Source organism: Thunnus albacares, chromosome 6 (genome assembly GCF_914725855.1).
Source record: "Thunnus albacares chromosome 6, fThuAlb1.1, whole genome shotgun sequence".
NCBI classification, from domain to species: domain Eukaryota; kingdom Metazoa; phylum Chordata; class Actinopteri; order Scombriformes; family Scombridae; genus Thunnus; species Thunnus albacares.
In genome coordinates this window covers 14,095,262-14,109,650 of record NC_058111.1, presented here as the reverse complement: position 1 = coordinate 14,109,650, position 14,389 = coordinate 14,095,262, and the positions used below count along the sequence as shown (strand labels likewise).

The following is a 14,389-nucleotide window of genomic DNA, read 5'->3' as shown; positions in this document are numbered from 1 at the left end:
AATGCTAAAGTTGGTCTGTCTCTGCTTGATGCTTAAATAAGCTACTTTTTGGTAACAACAACATCTTTATGTATACAGCTCATTGTGCTGCCCCCAAGTAGCCAATTCAGGTTCAACAAACCTGTTTGCATCATGTTTATCCTGCATAATTTTTCGAGAAAATGAATTCAGTGTAAATTCAAGTACAAATTGCATTGAAAAAATGTTATTGTTGAAAAAGGAAATGTTTTGTACAGAACAATTGAATATTTTTTTCTGATAAAGTAATGATATTCAAAATAGGCTACAGCCTACTAACCTTTTATCATTTGTGTACCTCCCTCCATGTGCCCCACCTCGTAAGTCCATGGAGATGAAACATCACAGGTCTATTATTTTTTTTTTATGCCTCTCTAAAATGTATAAATACCAGTGCAAGATTTTGATTTACATTAAGTTACATTTGATGCCATCCAGTGGTTTACGGAATGACACACAGCAGACAGAGGTGGCCAGAGCAGTGTTGGGCACTTTTACAGCTGTTGTTGGTGGTGTCTTTCTCTCAGGCTGAGGAGCTGGTTTGCAGGCACAGAGGAGATCCTGAGAAGCCCCAGCTGTCTAAGGATGGAGACATTATGTTGGGGGGAATCTTTTCTTTCCACAGCAGTTGGAAAGACAGACAGGATACCTACATGCACAAACCACTGCCACTGCAGTGCACCAGGTAAATAACACCATATAAATGTGTTTGGCATGAGTAGATTTAAAATATCTAAGAGGATACAAAAACAAAATTGTTATCAACTAATATTCTTTGCTGTATTAACACTGTCAAATGCTTTCATCTACTAAGCTGTTGTTTCAATTTCGTGCACACACTTGTTATAATGACAACTATTTATAACCATCTCTGTAAAGTTTGAATTTCAGAGGATTCCAGTTCACTCAGGCTATGCTCTTTGCTATAGAAGAGATTAACAACAACACAGACCTTTTGCCTGGCATCTCACTGGGCTATAAGATCTATGATACCTGTGGCTCAATTGCTAGAGGGGTGAGGGTTGCACTGGCCTTGGCTAATGGTAACAGAGATACATCTGTACTCTCAGAGGCACCTTGTACCAGACCTGCCCAAGTGCAGGCCATTATGGGAGAGACCTCTTCATCTCCTTGCATGGCTATAGCCACTGTCATCGGACCGTTTTATATCCCACTGGTGGGTAGGACTGGAAAAAATGAAAATCATATTTGTGCTGCACATAGAAAAAGAACTGCACTGCAGTGTGTAAATGTTTTATATTTTAAATCTGTATATTGGAACTTGAAAGAATGATTTCTTTCTTTCCTCTAGATCAGTCACTTTGCCACCTGTGCTTGTCTCAGTGATAAAGTCAAGTACCCATCTTTCCTAAGAACAATACCCAGTGATTACTACCAGAGCAGAGCCCTGGCCCAGCTGGTCAAGCACTTTGGTTGGACTTGGGTAGGAGCAATTAGAACAAATGATGATTATGGCAATAATGGCATGGCCACTTTCACAGAAACTGCCCAGCAGCTGGGCATCTGTCTGGAGTACTCTGTATCCTTTTTTAGAACAGATCCACCAGACAAAATACAAAAGATAATTAACATTATCAAGGCCTCCACTTCCAAGGTGATTGTCGCTTTTCTCTCTCACATGGATATGGATGTACTGATACATGAATTGTCTTACCATAACTTGACTGGGTACCAGTGGGTTGGCAGCGAGAGCTGGATCTTTGATTCCCAAACAGCAGCTATGGATAGGCATCACATTCTGGATGGTGCCATAGGCCTGTCCATCCCTAAAGCACAAGTCAGCGGCATGAAAGAGTTCATGTTGGATGTGAAGCCATTTAATACATCTAGTAATGAAATGTTTACAGAGTTCTGGGAGACATTATTTAACTGTAAGTTCAAGCAGACAAAGTCATCAACAGATAATCAGAGAGAATGTACTGGAAATGAAGATCTGACTGGAGTGCACAACAGTTTCACTGATATGTCACTTATGCCTATTTTTAACAATGTCTATAAAGGAGTGTATGCTGTGGCTCATGCACTTCATAGTGTTCTTGGCTGTAACAAAACATGTGATGACAAGGTGCAACTAGATCCATTAAAGGTGAATACAGCATCAAAGACTCAAATTATAGTTTTTACATTAAGTCACATGATCAAGAAATTAACTATGAACTACATGAATGCATATCTCCTTAGATTTTACAGCACATAAGAAAGATTGAATTCAAAACTAAGGAAGGAGATGAGGTTTACTTCAATGAGAATGGAGACCCAGCGGCAAAGTATGAAATTATAAACTGGCAGCCAACAGAAAATGGCTTTGTGGACTTTGTGACAGTTGGTCTTCATGATGCATCTTTACCTGCAGACAAACAGTTAAATCTGGAAAATAAGTCTTTAATTTGGGCAAAGAACTCATACCAGGTGAGCAGCCATGTGATTTCTTTAACACTGTATAATGTTATATTTAGCATTAATAGTTGTGGCTTTGAAACACAGCATTGCTTTTTGTTCATGCAGGTGCCTTTGTCAGTTTGCAGTGAGAAGTGTCCCCCAGGAACACGCAAAGTTCTCCAGAAAGGAAAGCCTGTCTGCTGCTATGACTGTATAAGGTGTGCAGAGGGAGAATTCAGCAACAGTACAGGTACTCTAGTAATATAAATAAAGCAGACTTTTTTAGAAATTGATGTTGGCCATGAATCAGATTATTTTTTGATTTTCATGTTCATGTGCCAGTTTTAAGAAATTCTTTTGTATTCTGTTTTTTGTATTCTGAGTTCATGGGAGGTTATGTAATCATTATGTTGTCTTTTTTATTAAAATTATGTCAAACCAACATAAATGCATGAAACATATCAAATATATAATAAATATTAATATAGCAGTCTTACTATATGATCTTCATAAATTAGGCACAGTCTAAGAAATAAAAATCAAAGTTAAAGCCCCCGTGTGTAGAATTCATGTGATTCTTGTGATTCATGTGTGTCATGTTGTAGACAAATGTGATAATCCAAATTGTATATTTTTTATTTTCAGCCATTGTCATTGTTTGTGTGCATTGTCAGCTGTGGTGTGCGTTAGAAGATACTGTCAAATCCTACACAAAGGAGAATTAAGAGTATGTGTTTAACTAACAACGTAAAGAATTATCTACTTCTAACTGGTTGATAATAATCAAATCAATTTTAATTCATTCATTATAAAGCACTTTCTTAAATTAACATTGTAATGGTGCTACTCAAAAAATCAATATGATGACTATGAAAGGGTCACTTCACCCAAATTTGTTTCAGTTTGACCTGCCAGGCTTTTAATATAATTGGAGCTAAAGCTCTAATAAATGTAGGTGAAAGCAAATCTGCTTGTGGTGCTCAAATCACTGATGATATGAAAAAAACACGAGATATAGTATATATCAAGAAAGTAGAATACAAAGAGCAAACAAACAAATATATAATACTTTTGATAATTTAACTAAGTAAATATTTTTGAGGACTGTAGGATTCTTTATTACTGCAAGTGTAACACCTGCTTCAATATTCATTTTCAGATTCTATCACCTGTGTGCGTTGTCACCCTGAATTCTGGTCAAATGAGAGAAGAGATGCCTGTGTAAAGAAAGACGCAGAGTTTCTGTCATATGAAGAGATTATGGGAGCGCTGCTCACTGCGGCGTCCTTATTTGGAACATGCATGACTGCTGCTGTGGCGTTCATTTTCTTCAGATACAGGAAAACTCCCATTGTCAGAGCCAACAACTCTGAGCTGAGCTTCCTGCTGCTCTTCTCCTTGACTCTGTGTTTCCTGTGTTCTCTGACCTTCATAGGTCAGCCGTCTGAGTGGTCCTGCATGCTGCGCCACACAGCGTTCGGCATCACCTTTGTGCTCTGCATCTCTTGTGTTCTTGGGAAAACGATAGTAGTGTTAATGGCCTTCAGGGCTACGCTCCCTGGCAGTAATATGATGAAATGGTTTGGGCCTGTACAGCAGAGACTCAGTGTTCTGGCTTTTACTCTCATACAGGTTGTCATATGTATCCTCTGGTTAACAATTTCTCCTCCTTTTCCTTTTAAGAATTTTAAAGAATTTAAAGATAAAATCATCTTAGAGTGTGCTCTGGGTTCAGCTGTGGGCTTTTGGTCTGTGATCGGCTATATAGGACTTCTGGCCATGTTATGTTTCATTCTTGCTTTTCTGGCACGGAAACTACCTGATAATTTTAACGAAGCCAAATTTATCACTTTCAGCATGCTGATATTTTGTGCGGTCTGGATCACCTTCATCCCAGCTTATGTCAGCTCTCCTGGGAAGTTCAGTGTTGCTGTGGAGATATTTGCTATTCTGGCCTCCAGTTTTGGATTGCTCATTTGTATATTTATTCCAAAATGTTACATAATTTTATTGAAACCAGAGAAGAATACAAAGAAGAATATGATGGGTAAAGGTGTACCAAAATCATTCTGAAGACTGAATATAATATAATGACATACACATAATTCCAGTGTTGCTATATATTTTTTTTTACATAATTTGTTATTCAGACAAGTAGACCTCTGTTTTTATTGTACTGCAGTCATACAATACTACAGAAGTAAAGTAAAGTAGAGTAGTCTGCTGTATATAATTACATAACTTGTGACATATCATATGGAAATATATAAAATGTAATTAAATAAAAAATAATTGCACATGATGAAGAAATAGAAATGGAAAGCCTTTTCTCATCTTTTCTTTTCAGATTTTTCATTTAGTGCACTTTGTAGAATTGTTAATAAAGAGTAAAATCTATCATATCAATCAATCATGTTAGGTAAAATTACATTTTCCAGTTGCAAGAGACTACCATTGCTTCAATGTTGAAGAGCTGATGCTGCTTAAGAAAGTTGGTGAAATCAAGGTGGGAGGACTGACTGAAGGACCCGCAGCTGCCTATGGTTTCACTAATGGAGAAAAGATTTATTGAATGTTCTTAACTAAATAAACTAAATAAGAAATATACGTATCAATATATCATAACATGCCTACAAGTAAGCTTTGCATTTAATGTAAAAAACAGTAGTTACTTGTTAGTTTTGATACTTTACATTGGGGGTAAGCAATGGCTTGAAGTAATGAGGAATAACTTCATAACTTCTCAGTATTATCTGACACTTTACTAGAGGGGGGCACAAAAAGGGAAGTTCTTGTCAACGATTAATCAATTATCAGGTTGTTCCTGATTCATTCTTCACTGGTTTCTCAATTAACTAATCATTAACTAATGATTAGCTACTCTATGAAGTTTTGATTAGGAGTTACTCAAGAACTGCCCATTAACTAATGGTTTACTAGCAGTTAGTTCCTCATTTGTTCCTTGGTAACTACCCAAAATTTGGTGAACCTTATTGTAAAGTGTTACCATAAAAGGCATTGCACAAATGTTACTGTTAAAAAAGGAAATGTTTTGTACAATACAACTGAATATCCTAGTCTGATAACATATAAAGTAAAGATATTCAAAATAGGCCACTGCCCAAAACCCTTTTTCCATTTGTGTACCTCCCGCCCCACCCTGTAGGTCCATGGAGACGACACATCACAGGTCTATTATTATTTTTTATGCCTCTCTAAAATGTATAAATACCAGTGCAAGATTTTGACTTACATTAAGGTACATGTGATGTCACTCAGTGGTTTACAGAATGACTTCTACACAGAGGTGGCCAGAGCAGGGTTGGGCACTCTTACAGCTGTTGTTGGTGGTGTCTTTCTCTCAAGCTGAGGAGCCAGTTTGCAGGCACAGAGGAGATCCTGAGGAGCCCCAGCTGTCTAAGGATGGAGACATTATGTTGGGGGGAATCTTTTCTTTCCACAGCAGTTGGAAAGACAGACAGAATACCTACATGCACAAACCACTGCCACTGCAGTGCACCAGGTATATAATGCCATAGAAATGTGTTTGGCATGAGTAGATTTAAAATATCTAAAAGGATACAAAAACAAAATTGTTATCATCTCATATTCTTTGTTGATTAACACTGTCAAATGCTTTCATCTACTAAGCTGTTGTTTCAATTTCGTGCACACACTTGTTATAATGACAACTATTTATAACCATCTCTGTAAAGTTTGAATTTCAGAGGATTCCAGTTCACTCAGGCTATGCTCTTTGCCATAGAAGAAATTAACAACAACACAGACCTTTTGCCTGGCATCTCGCTGGGCTATAAGATCTATGATGCCTGTGGCTCAATTGCTAGAGGGGTGAGGGTTGCACTGGCCTTGGCTAATGGTAACGGAGATGCATCTGTACTCTCAGAGGCACCTTGTACCAGACCTGCCCAAGTGCAGGCCATTATGGGAGAGACCTCTTCATCTCCTTGCATGGCTATAGCCACTGTCATCGGACCCTTTTATATCCCACTGGTAGGTAGGACTGGAAAAAATGAAAATCATATTTTTCCCTACACAGAGAAAATGTTGTTTGTGGTGCATGTGTAAACATTTTATATTTTAAATCTGTATCTTGGAACTTGAAAGAATGATTTCTTTCTTCCCTCTAGATCAGTCATTTTGCCACCTGTGCTTGTCTCAGTGATAAAGTCAAGTACCCATCTTTCCTAAGAACAATACCCAGTGATTACTACCAGAGCAGAGCCCTGGCCCAGCTGGTCAAGCACTTTGGTTGGACTTGGGTAGGAGCAATTAGAACAAATGATGATTATGGCAATAATGGCATGGCCACTTTCACAGAAACTGCCCAGCAGCTGGGCATCTGTCTGGAGTACTCTGTATCCTTCTTTAGAACAGATCCACCAGACAAAATACAAAGAATAATTAACATTATCAAGGCCTCCACTTCCAAGGTGATTGTTGCTTTTCTCTCTCACATGGATATGGATGTACTGATACATGAATTGTCCTACCATAACTTGACTGGGTACCAGTGGGTTGGTACAGAGGGCTGGATCTTTGATTCCCAAACAGCAGCTATGGATAGGCATCACATTCTGGATGGTGCCATAGGCCTGTCCATCCCTAAAGCACAAGTCAGCGGCATGAAAGAGTTCATGTTGGATGTGAAGCCACTCAATACATCTAGTAATGAAATGTTTACAGAGTTCTGGGAGACGTTATTTAGCTGTGAGTTCAAACAGACAAAGTCATCAACAGATAATCAGAGAGAATGTACTGGAAATGAAGATCTGACTGGAGTGCACAACAGTTTCACTGATATGTCACTTATGCCTATTTTTAACAACGTCTATAAAGGAGTGTATTCTGTGGCTCATGCACTCCATAGTGTTCTTGGCTGTAACAAAACATGTGATGACAAGGTGCAGCTAGATCCATTAAAGGTGAATACAGCATCAAAGACTCAAATTATAGTTTTCACATTAAGTCACATGATCAAGAAATTAACTATGAACTACATGAATGCATATCTCCTTAGATTTTACAGCACATAAGAAAGATTGAATTCAAAACTAAGGAAGGAGATGAGGTTTACTTCAATGAGAATGGAGACCCAGCGGCAAAGTATGAAATTATAAACTGGCAACCAACAGAAAATGGCCTTGTGGACTTTGTGACAGTTGGTCTTCATGATGCATCTTTACCTGCAGTCAAACAGTTAAATCTGGAAAATAAGTCTTTAATTTGGGCAAAGAACTCATACCAGGTGAGCAGCCATGTGATTTCTTTAACACTGTATAATGTTAGGTTTAGCATTAATAATTGTGGCTTTATAACACAGCATTGCTTTTTGTTCATGCAGGTGCCTTTGTCAGTTTGCAGTGAGAAGTGTCCCCCAGGAACACGCAAAGTTCTCCAGAAAGGAAAGCCTGTCTGCTGCTATGACTGTATAAGGTGTGCAGAGGGAGAATTCAGCAACAGTACAGGTACTCTAGTAATATAAATAAAGCAGACTTTTTTAGAAATTGATGTTGGCCATAAATCAGATTATTTTTTGATTTTCATGTTCATGTGCCAATTTTAAGAAATGGCATTCTTTTGTATTCTGTTTTAAAAAGATGGAGGAGTTCATGGGGGGTCATGTAGTCATTATGTTGTCTTTTTTATTAAAATTATGTCAAACCAACATAAATGCATGAAACATATCAAATATATAATAAATATTAATATAGCAGTCTTACTATATGATCTTCATAAATTAGGCACAGTCTAAGAAATAAAAATCAAAGTTAAAGCCCCCGTGTGTAGAATTTATGTGATTCTTGTGTATTTAAAAACATTTTGATGGCATGTGTTTTTGTTTGTATAAAAAATGTGATAATTCAAGTTATTCAAGTTAGTACTTTATTCGTTTCTGTATTTTCCACCATTGTCATTGTTTGTGTGCATTGTCAGCTGTGGTGTGTTTTAGAAGATATTTTCAAATCCTACACAAAGTAGCATTAAGAATATGTGCTTAACTAACAATCAAAAGAATTATCTACCTCTAATTGGTTGATTATAATCAAATCAATTTTAATTGATAAATTATAAATCGCTTTCTTAGATTAACATTGCAATGGTGCTATTCAAAAAATCAATATAATGATTATGGAAGGGTCACTTCACCAAATTAGTTTCAGTTTGACCTGCCAGGCTTTTAATATAATTGGAGCTAAAATTGGAATCAAAGGTGAACAGAATTCTGTTTGTGGTGCTTATATGAAAAAAACACACTATCAAGAAGGCAAAATACAAGAAAACAAAACACCCACAAAAATAATAATTCTGATAATTTAACCAAGTTAATATTCTTTAATGACTGGAGGATTCTTTATTATGCCATGTAGCTGTCATAAGTGCATGTATTTTCTGTTAATCATGTAGCATCTGTCTTGTATGAGCAGAGTAGAGGCAACATAGAAACATAGATAAAAAGACTGCGAGTGTAACACCTGCTTCAATATTCATTTTCAGATTCTATCACCTGTGTGCGTTGTCACCCTGAATTCTGGTCAAATGAGATAAGAGATGCCTGTGTGAGGAAAGACGCAGAGTTTCTGTCATATGAAGAGATTATGGGAGCGCTGCTCACTGCGGCGTCCTTATTTGGAACATGCATGACTGCTGCTGTGGCGTTCATTTTCTTCAGATACAGGAAAACTCCCATTGTCAGAGCCAACAACTCTGAGCTGAGCTTCCTGCTGCTCTTCTCCTTGACTCTGTGTTTCCTGTGTTCTCTGACCTTCATAGGTCAGCCGTCTGAGTGGTCCTGCATGCTGCGCCACACAGCGTTCGGCATCACCTTTGTGCTCTGCATCTCTTGTGTTCTTGGGAAAACAATGGTAGTGTTAATGGCCTTCAGGGCTACGCTCCCTGGCAGTAATATTATGAAATGGTTTGGGCCTGTACAGCAGAGACTCAGTGTTCTGGCTTTCACTCTCATACAGGTTGTCATATGTATCCTCTGGTTAACAATTTCTCCTCCTTTTCCTTTTAAGAATTTTAAAGAATTTAAAGATAAAATCATCTTAGAGTGTGCTCTGGGTTCAGCTGTAGGCTTTTGGTCTGTGATCGGCTATATAGGACTTCTGGCCATGTTATGTTTCTTTCTTGCTTTTCTGGCACGGAAACTACCTGATAATTTTAACGAGGCCAAATATATCACTTTCAGCATGCTGATATTTTGTGCGGTCTGGATCACCTTCATCCCAGCTTATGTCAGCTCTCCTGGGAAGTTCAGTGTTGCTGTGGAGATATTTGCTATACTGGCCTCCAGTTTTGGATTGCTCATTTGTATATTTATCCCAAAATGTTACATAATTTTACTGAAACCAGAGAAGAACACAAAAAAGAATATGATGGGTAAAGGTGCACCAAAATCATTCTAAAGACTGAATATAATATGGTCGCATACACATATTTCTATCTTTCTATTTCTTTATTTTTACATAATAATTTGTCATTCAGACAATTATTTAGAGCTCTATCTTCGTTGTACCTCAGTAGTACAATACTACAGAAGTAGAGTACAGTAGTGTATCATTTTCGTATCATTTTTGCTGTATATCATTTGTGACATAGTACATGGAAATAAAAGCATTATACAATGTAATTACATTTTTTAAAAAAAGGCACATGATGAAGAAATAGATATGGAAAGCCTTTTCTCAACTTTTCCTTTCTGATTTCTCATTTAGTGCTCTTTGTAGAATCGTTATTAAAGAATAAAATCTACATTTTGACAGACAAAAACATCTTTGGCCTAACTTGTTTGGTTTCCTCTGGTCTCCTGAGGCTTTAGCTCAACCATGACAACTTCACCCTTGTTGTTGATGGTGTATAAAGCCCTGCCATGAGTTGCAGAGATAGTTGGCCTGGCCTGCAGAGCAGAGGTAGAGTATGTCATTGTTCTGGCTGCTCCTCTTTGTTCTGCTAATGGGGAAGGGAGAGTCTGTGTGCAAGCTGCAAGGCTCAGCACACCCACCTGAACTGGCCCAGCATGGCGACCTTGTTCTCGGTGGCATTTTTTCATTCCGCACAGGGCAGGATTATGTAGTTAACACATTTCAGACAATCCCAGAACTACGAAAGTGTAAGAAGTATGTATTACTTATAATTTAGACTTACATATACTTAATCTATTTTTAATAATTATGCATAAATTGTTTGGATTTGACACATAACCTGAATGAAGGTATATGATTTTTGTATCTTTCACCATCCCAGCTTCAATTTTAGAGAATTCAAATTTGCTCAAGCAATGATATTTGCTATAAATGAGATCAACGAGAATCCTGACATGCTATCTAATGTCAAACTTGGCTACAAGATCTATGATGCCTGTGGAACAATGGACATACAGAGAGCTGCACTAGCACTGGTGAGTGGACTAAAGAGAGAAATCAGTGACGACAACTGCACTGAAAGTGAGACAGTGCAAGCTATCTTGGGACATTCAGGATCAAGACCAACTATTGCATTTGCACCAGTTGTTGGAAGTTTTCACATACCTGTGGTAAGTCAGTGCAAAAAAAGTGTAAAATGTTGCTGGATGTCACAGTTTTTGCTATATTTTGCAAAAATATAACTACCACATGATGCTAACTAGAGACTGTGCAATATGTATATATATGCTTGTCTCTTTTATTACAGATCAGCCATTTTGCCACTTGTGCCTGTCTGAGCAACAGAAAAGAGTATCCGACTTTTTTCAGAACTATTCCCAGTGACTTCTACCAGAGCAGAGCCCTGGCAAAGCTAGTCAAGCACCTTGGTTGGACCTGGATAGGAGCTATAGCTGTGGATAACGAATATGGTTTCAATGGCATAACTGCATTTATCCAAGCCGCACAAGAATATGGAGTATGCGTTGAGTATTCTGAGGCATTTTCATCATCAGATCCACCTGATAGTCTACAGAGAATTATAGAGATCATTAAGCATGCCACCTCTAAAGTGATTATGGCTTTTATGTCTCATCGAGAAATCAAGTTGCTGGCAAGAGAGTTGTACAGACAGAACATTACAGGACTGCACATGGTTGGCAGTGACGCCTGGATCACAGATCACTCTCTGACTGACAGTGAGGGACACAGCATCCTGGTGGGATCGCTAGGCTTTACTGTCAGCAGAGCTCAGATCCCTGGGTTAGAGGAGCACCTGAGGCAGCTCCACCCTTCACAGTTCCCTGACAGTCAGTTTGTCAAAGATTTCTGGGAAAACACGTTTGATTGCTCCTTGAACCAAATTGCAAACACACAAAGAAAGCCATGCAGTGGCTTTGAGAGCTTGCAAAATGTTGAATCACAATTCACTGATGTGTCTGAGCTGAGATTCACTAATAATGTCTACAAGTCAGTATACTCAGTGGGCCATGCGCTTGACAACCTGTTCAAATGTGAAGAGGGAAAAGGGCCCTTTTCCAATTGGAGCTGTGCTGATACCAAAAACATTCAGCCATGGCAGGTGAGGAACCACCGGTTGAGTGGTACAGTTGTGTGATAACTGCACATGTCATTCAATTGATGTTTAATCTTTTCCCTAGGTCCTGCAATATCTCAGCACTGTGAATTTCACCACCCAGGAAGGGGAAAGAGTTTATTTTGACAGCAATGGAGACTCACCAGCAAGATATGAACTAGTAAATTTACAAATGACAAACAAAGGAACCATGGAAGGAGTGACAATTGGCATCTATGATGCTTCTCTGCCAGAGAGCCATCAGTTTATCATGAATAACATCCCAGTTGTCTGGGGTAATGGGATGACTGAGGTAAAGCAAAGACTGAGGTTTAATCTTCTCAACTGTGATTTCACTGATTTACTGAAATCTTAATACGGATGTTCAGACCTGCATTTGTGTATTTAACTGTACATATGGTATGAATTGCATGTGTGTGGCAGGTGCCTGCATCAGTCTGCAGTGACAGCTGTCGCCCAGGAACTCGAAAGGTCCTCCAGAAAGGAAGGCCAATATGCTGTTATGAATGCATACTGTGTCCAGCAGGTGAGATCAGTAATTTTACAGGTAAGTAAACATATGCTATTTGAAATGCAATTAAACATCTTACATATAATGACAAATGAGAAAAAAGAACTAAAAACATGAAATGTTGTTTTCTAATTACATACATTCATACATTGGTTTTAACTCCACACTTCTCTGTTATTTATCATTTTGCAGATTCAATACACTGTATGAAATGCCTGCCAGAGTACTGGTCCAACAAGCACAGAGATGCCTGCATCCCCAAAGAAATAGAGTTTTTGACGTATGAAGAAATCCTGGGAACTCTGTTAGCCATATTCTCCTTGCTGGGAGTTTTTCTGACTATGATCACTACATTAGTCTTTTACTGCCACAGAGAAACCCCGCTAGTACGAGCCAACAACTCTGAGCTGAGCTTCCTGCTGCTCTTCTCCTTGACTCTGTGTTTCCTGTGTTCTATGACCTTCATAGGTCGGCCCTCTGAGTGGTCCTGCATGCTGCGCCACACAGCATTCGGCATCACCTTTGTGTTGTGTATCTCTTGTGTTCTTGGGAAAACAGTAGTGGTGTTAATGGCCTTTAAAGCTACACTTCCAGGTACTCATGTGATGAAATGGTTTGGGCCTACACAGCAGAGACTCAGTGTTCTGGTGTTCACTTTCATACAAGTTTTGATTTGCATACTTTGGCTAACAATCAACCCTCCTTTTCCTTTCAAGAATTTGTTGCTCTACAATGACAGAATCATCTTAGAATGTCACCTTGGCTCAGCGGTGGGTTTCTGGGCTGTCCTGGGATATATAGGACTACTGGCTATTTTATGTTTTGTGATTGCTTTTTTGGCACGAAAGTTGCCGGATAATTTCAATGAAGCTAAATTCATCACCTTCAGCATGTTGATATTCTGTGCAGTCTGGATCACCTTTATCCCAGCATATGTCAGCTCTCCTGGGAAGTTCAGTGTTGCTGTGGAGATATTTGCCATTCTAGCCTCCAGTTATGGACTTCTGATCTGCATTTTTCTGCCAAAATGTTTCATAATTTTGTTTAGGCCTGAACAGAATACTAAGAAACACATAATGGGAAAGACATCCAATAATGATATACGTTATTAACTGTTGTCCAAACACCTGTAATGTATATTTTCTATTTTGCAGCAGGGTTTTTCTTATAATCAAAATGTAATCTGTGCTCCAACCTTTTGTAGCATAGTATTCCTTCATGCATATGAATTTGTTTCAGTGAATAAATCTTTATTTGTATTCAGATGATTGTTGGTTTTTTTGTGGTGGGGTCAGAAAGCATTGTTCATATATACAGCTCCTGTCGCTTCAACAAATGTCCTTATCACTGAAACTGACATTTTGAAATCACCAGCACCAACAGCAACAATATATATTTAGATTATTAGCCTTTACTAATAGTAGTACTGTAGTACCACCATGTTTTCAAGGTGGCAAATTCTATACAGGCATGATTGGAGTCACAAATAAATGTTGTCATTCAAAGATATTGTAAACTGTTTTAGTTACTGTTTTATTACCATCTATGATACATTTTTAATGTGAGAGACATCATTTTTAATAATGTTCATATCTCTCCTACGGTCAAAGTTCAGTCATACATACAGATTAAAATACATCCACCTTTTAATGAGTTTTTAATAGATATGATAAAAGAGATACATACAAGAGAGAGACAAATATAACGCACTTGTGAAAAGGGCTCAAATAGTACAAAGTATGTAGTTTAAATCATTGGTTATTCTCCCATTAATCAATCAATTAATGAACACAATAGTCAGGTGCCCATATGAACACTGAAGCAGGTTTTGCTTGCTGTAATGCCCTGTAGGTGATGGGGCACAAAATCCACAGTCCTCATTTTAAGCAAAATTGTATTTAAAAGTTTATCTTAAGATAAAAGATGTTTCAGCCA

The 14,389-nt window shown here is 38.1% G+C and overlaps 3 protein-coding genes across 3 annotated transcripts; all 3 read left to right on the top strand.

The window, feature by feature from the left end:
- The first annotated feature begins 509 nt into the window (after positions 1-509).
- LOC122983947 (extracellular calcium-sensing receptor-like) lies at positions 510-4,491 on the top strand. Its single transcript, XM_044354152.1, has 6 exons — positions 510-703; positions 898-1,195; positions 1,331-2,125; positions 2,221-2,448; positions 2,545-2,668; positions 3,578-4,491. The coding sequence occupies exons 1-6, from the start codon at positions 615-617 to the stop codon at positions 4,489-4,491; spliced, it is 2,448 nt and encodes an 815-aa protein (XP_044210087.1). The 5' UTR covers positions 510-614.
- A 1,244-nt stretch (positions 4,492-5,735) lies between these two features.
- LOC122984648 (extracellular calcium-sensing receptor-like) lies at positions 5,736-9,851 on the top strand. The gene is made up of 6 exons (XM_044355220.1): positions 5,736-5,941; positions 6,135-6,432; positions 6,570-7,364; positions 7,460-7,687; positions 7,784-7,907; positions 8,938-9,851. Exons 1-6 carry the CDS (start codon positions 5,853-5,855, stop codon positions 9,849-9,851), a joined length of 2,448 nt encoding a protein of 815 aa, XP_044211155.1. The 5' UTR covers positions 5,736-5,852.
- Positions 9,852-10,362: 511 nt separating this feature from the next.
- Positions 10,363-13,566, top strand: LOC122984647 (extracellular calcium-sensing receptor-like). The gene is made up of 6 exons (XM_044355219.1): positions 10,363-10,562; positions 10,690-10,978; positions 11,116-11,928; positions 12,008-12,235; positions 12,367-12,490; positions 12,647-13,566. The coding sequence occupies exons 1-6, from the start codon at positions 10,363-10,365 to the stop codon at positions 13,564-13,566; spliced, it is 2,574 nt and encodes an 857-aa protein (XP_044211154.1).
- The last annotated feature ends 823 nt before the right edge of the window (positions 13,567-14,389 follow it).

What these genes read in the sequence shown, in the direction of transcription:
- LOC122983947 (XM_044354152.1), top strand. Translation starts at nt 615, where the DNA reads ATGTTGGGGGGAATCTTTTCTTTCCACAGCAGTTGGAAAGACAGACAG. An exon ending in TGCAACTAGATCCATTAAAG is followed by an intron (nt 2,126 to 2,220) that starts GTGAATACAGCA and finishes ATATCTCCTTAG; the next exon opens with ATTTTACAGCACATAAGAAA. An exon ending in GGGCAAAGAACTCATACCAG is followed by an intron (nt 2,449 to 2,544) that starts GTGAGCAGCCAT and finishes TTGTTCATGCAG; the next exon opens with GTGCCTTTGTCAGTTTGCAG.
- LOC122984647 (XM_044355219.1), top strand. Translation starts at nt 10,363, where the DNA reads ATGTCATTGTTCTGGCTGCTCCTCTTTGTTCTGCTAATGGGGAAGGGA. An exon ending in AAAACATTCAGCCATGGCAG is followed by an intron (nt 11,929 to 12,007) that starts GTGAGGAACCAC and finishes TCTTTTCCCTAG; the next exon opens with GTCCTGCAATATCTCAGCAC. An exon ending in TGAGATCAGTAATTTTACAG is followed by an intron (nt 12,491 to 12,646) that starts GTAAGTAAACAT and finishes ATCATTTTGCAG; the next exon opens with ATTCAATACACTGTATGAAA.
- LOC122984648 (XM_044355220.1), top strand. Translation starts at nt 5,853, where the DNA reads ATGTTGGGGGGAATCTTTTCTTTCCACAGCAGTTGGAAAGACAGACAG. An exon ending in TGCAGCTAGATCCATTAAAG is followed by an intron (nt 7,365 to 7,459) that starts GTGAATACAGCA and finishes ATATCTCCTTAG; the next exon opens with ATTTTACAGCACATAAGAAA. An exon ending in GGGCAAAGAACTCATACCAG is followed by an intron (nt 7,688 to 7,783) that starts GTGAGCAGCCAT and finishes TTGTTCATGCAG; the next exon opens with GTGCCTTTGTCAGTTTGCAG.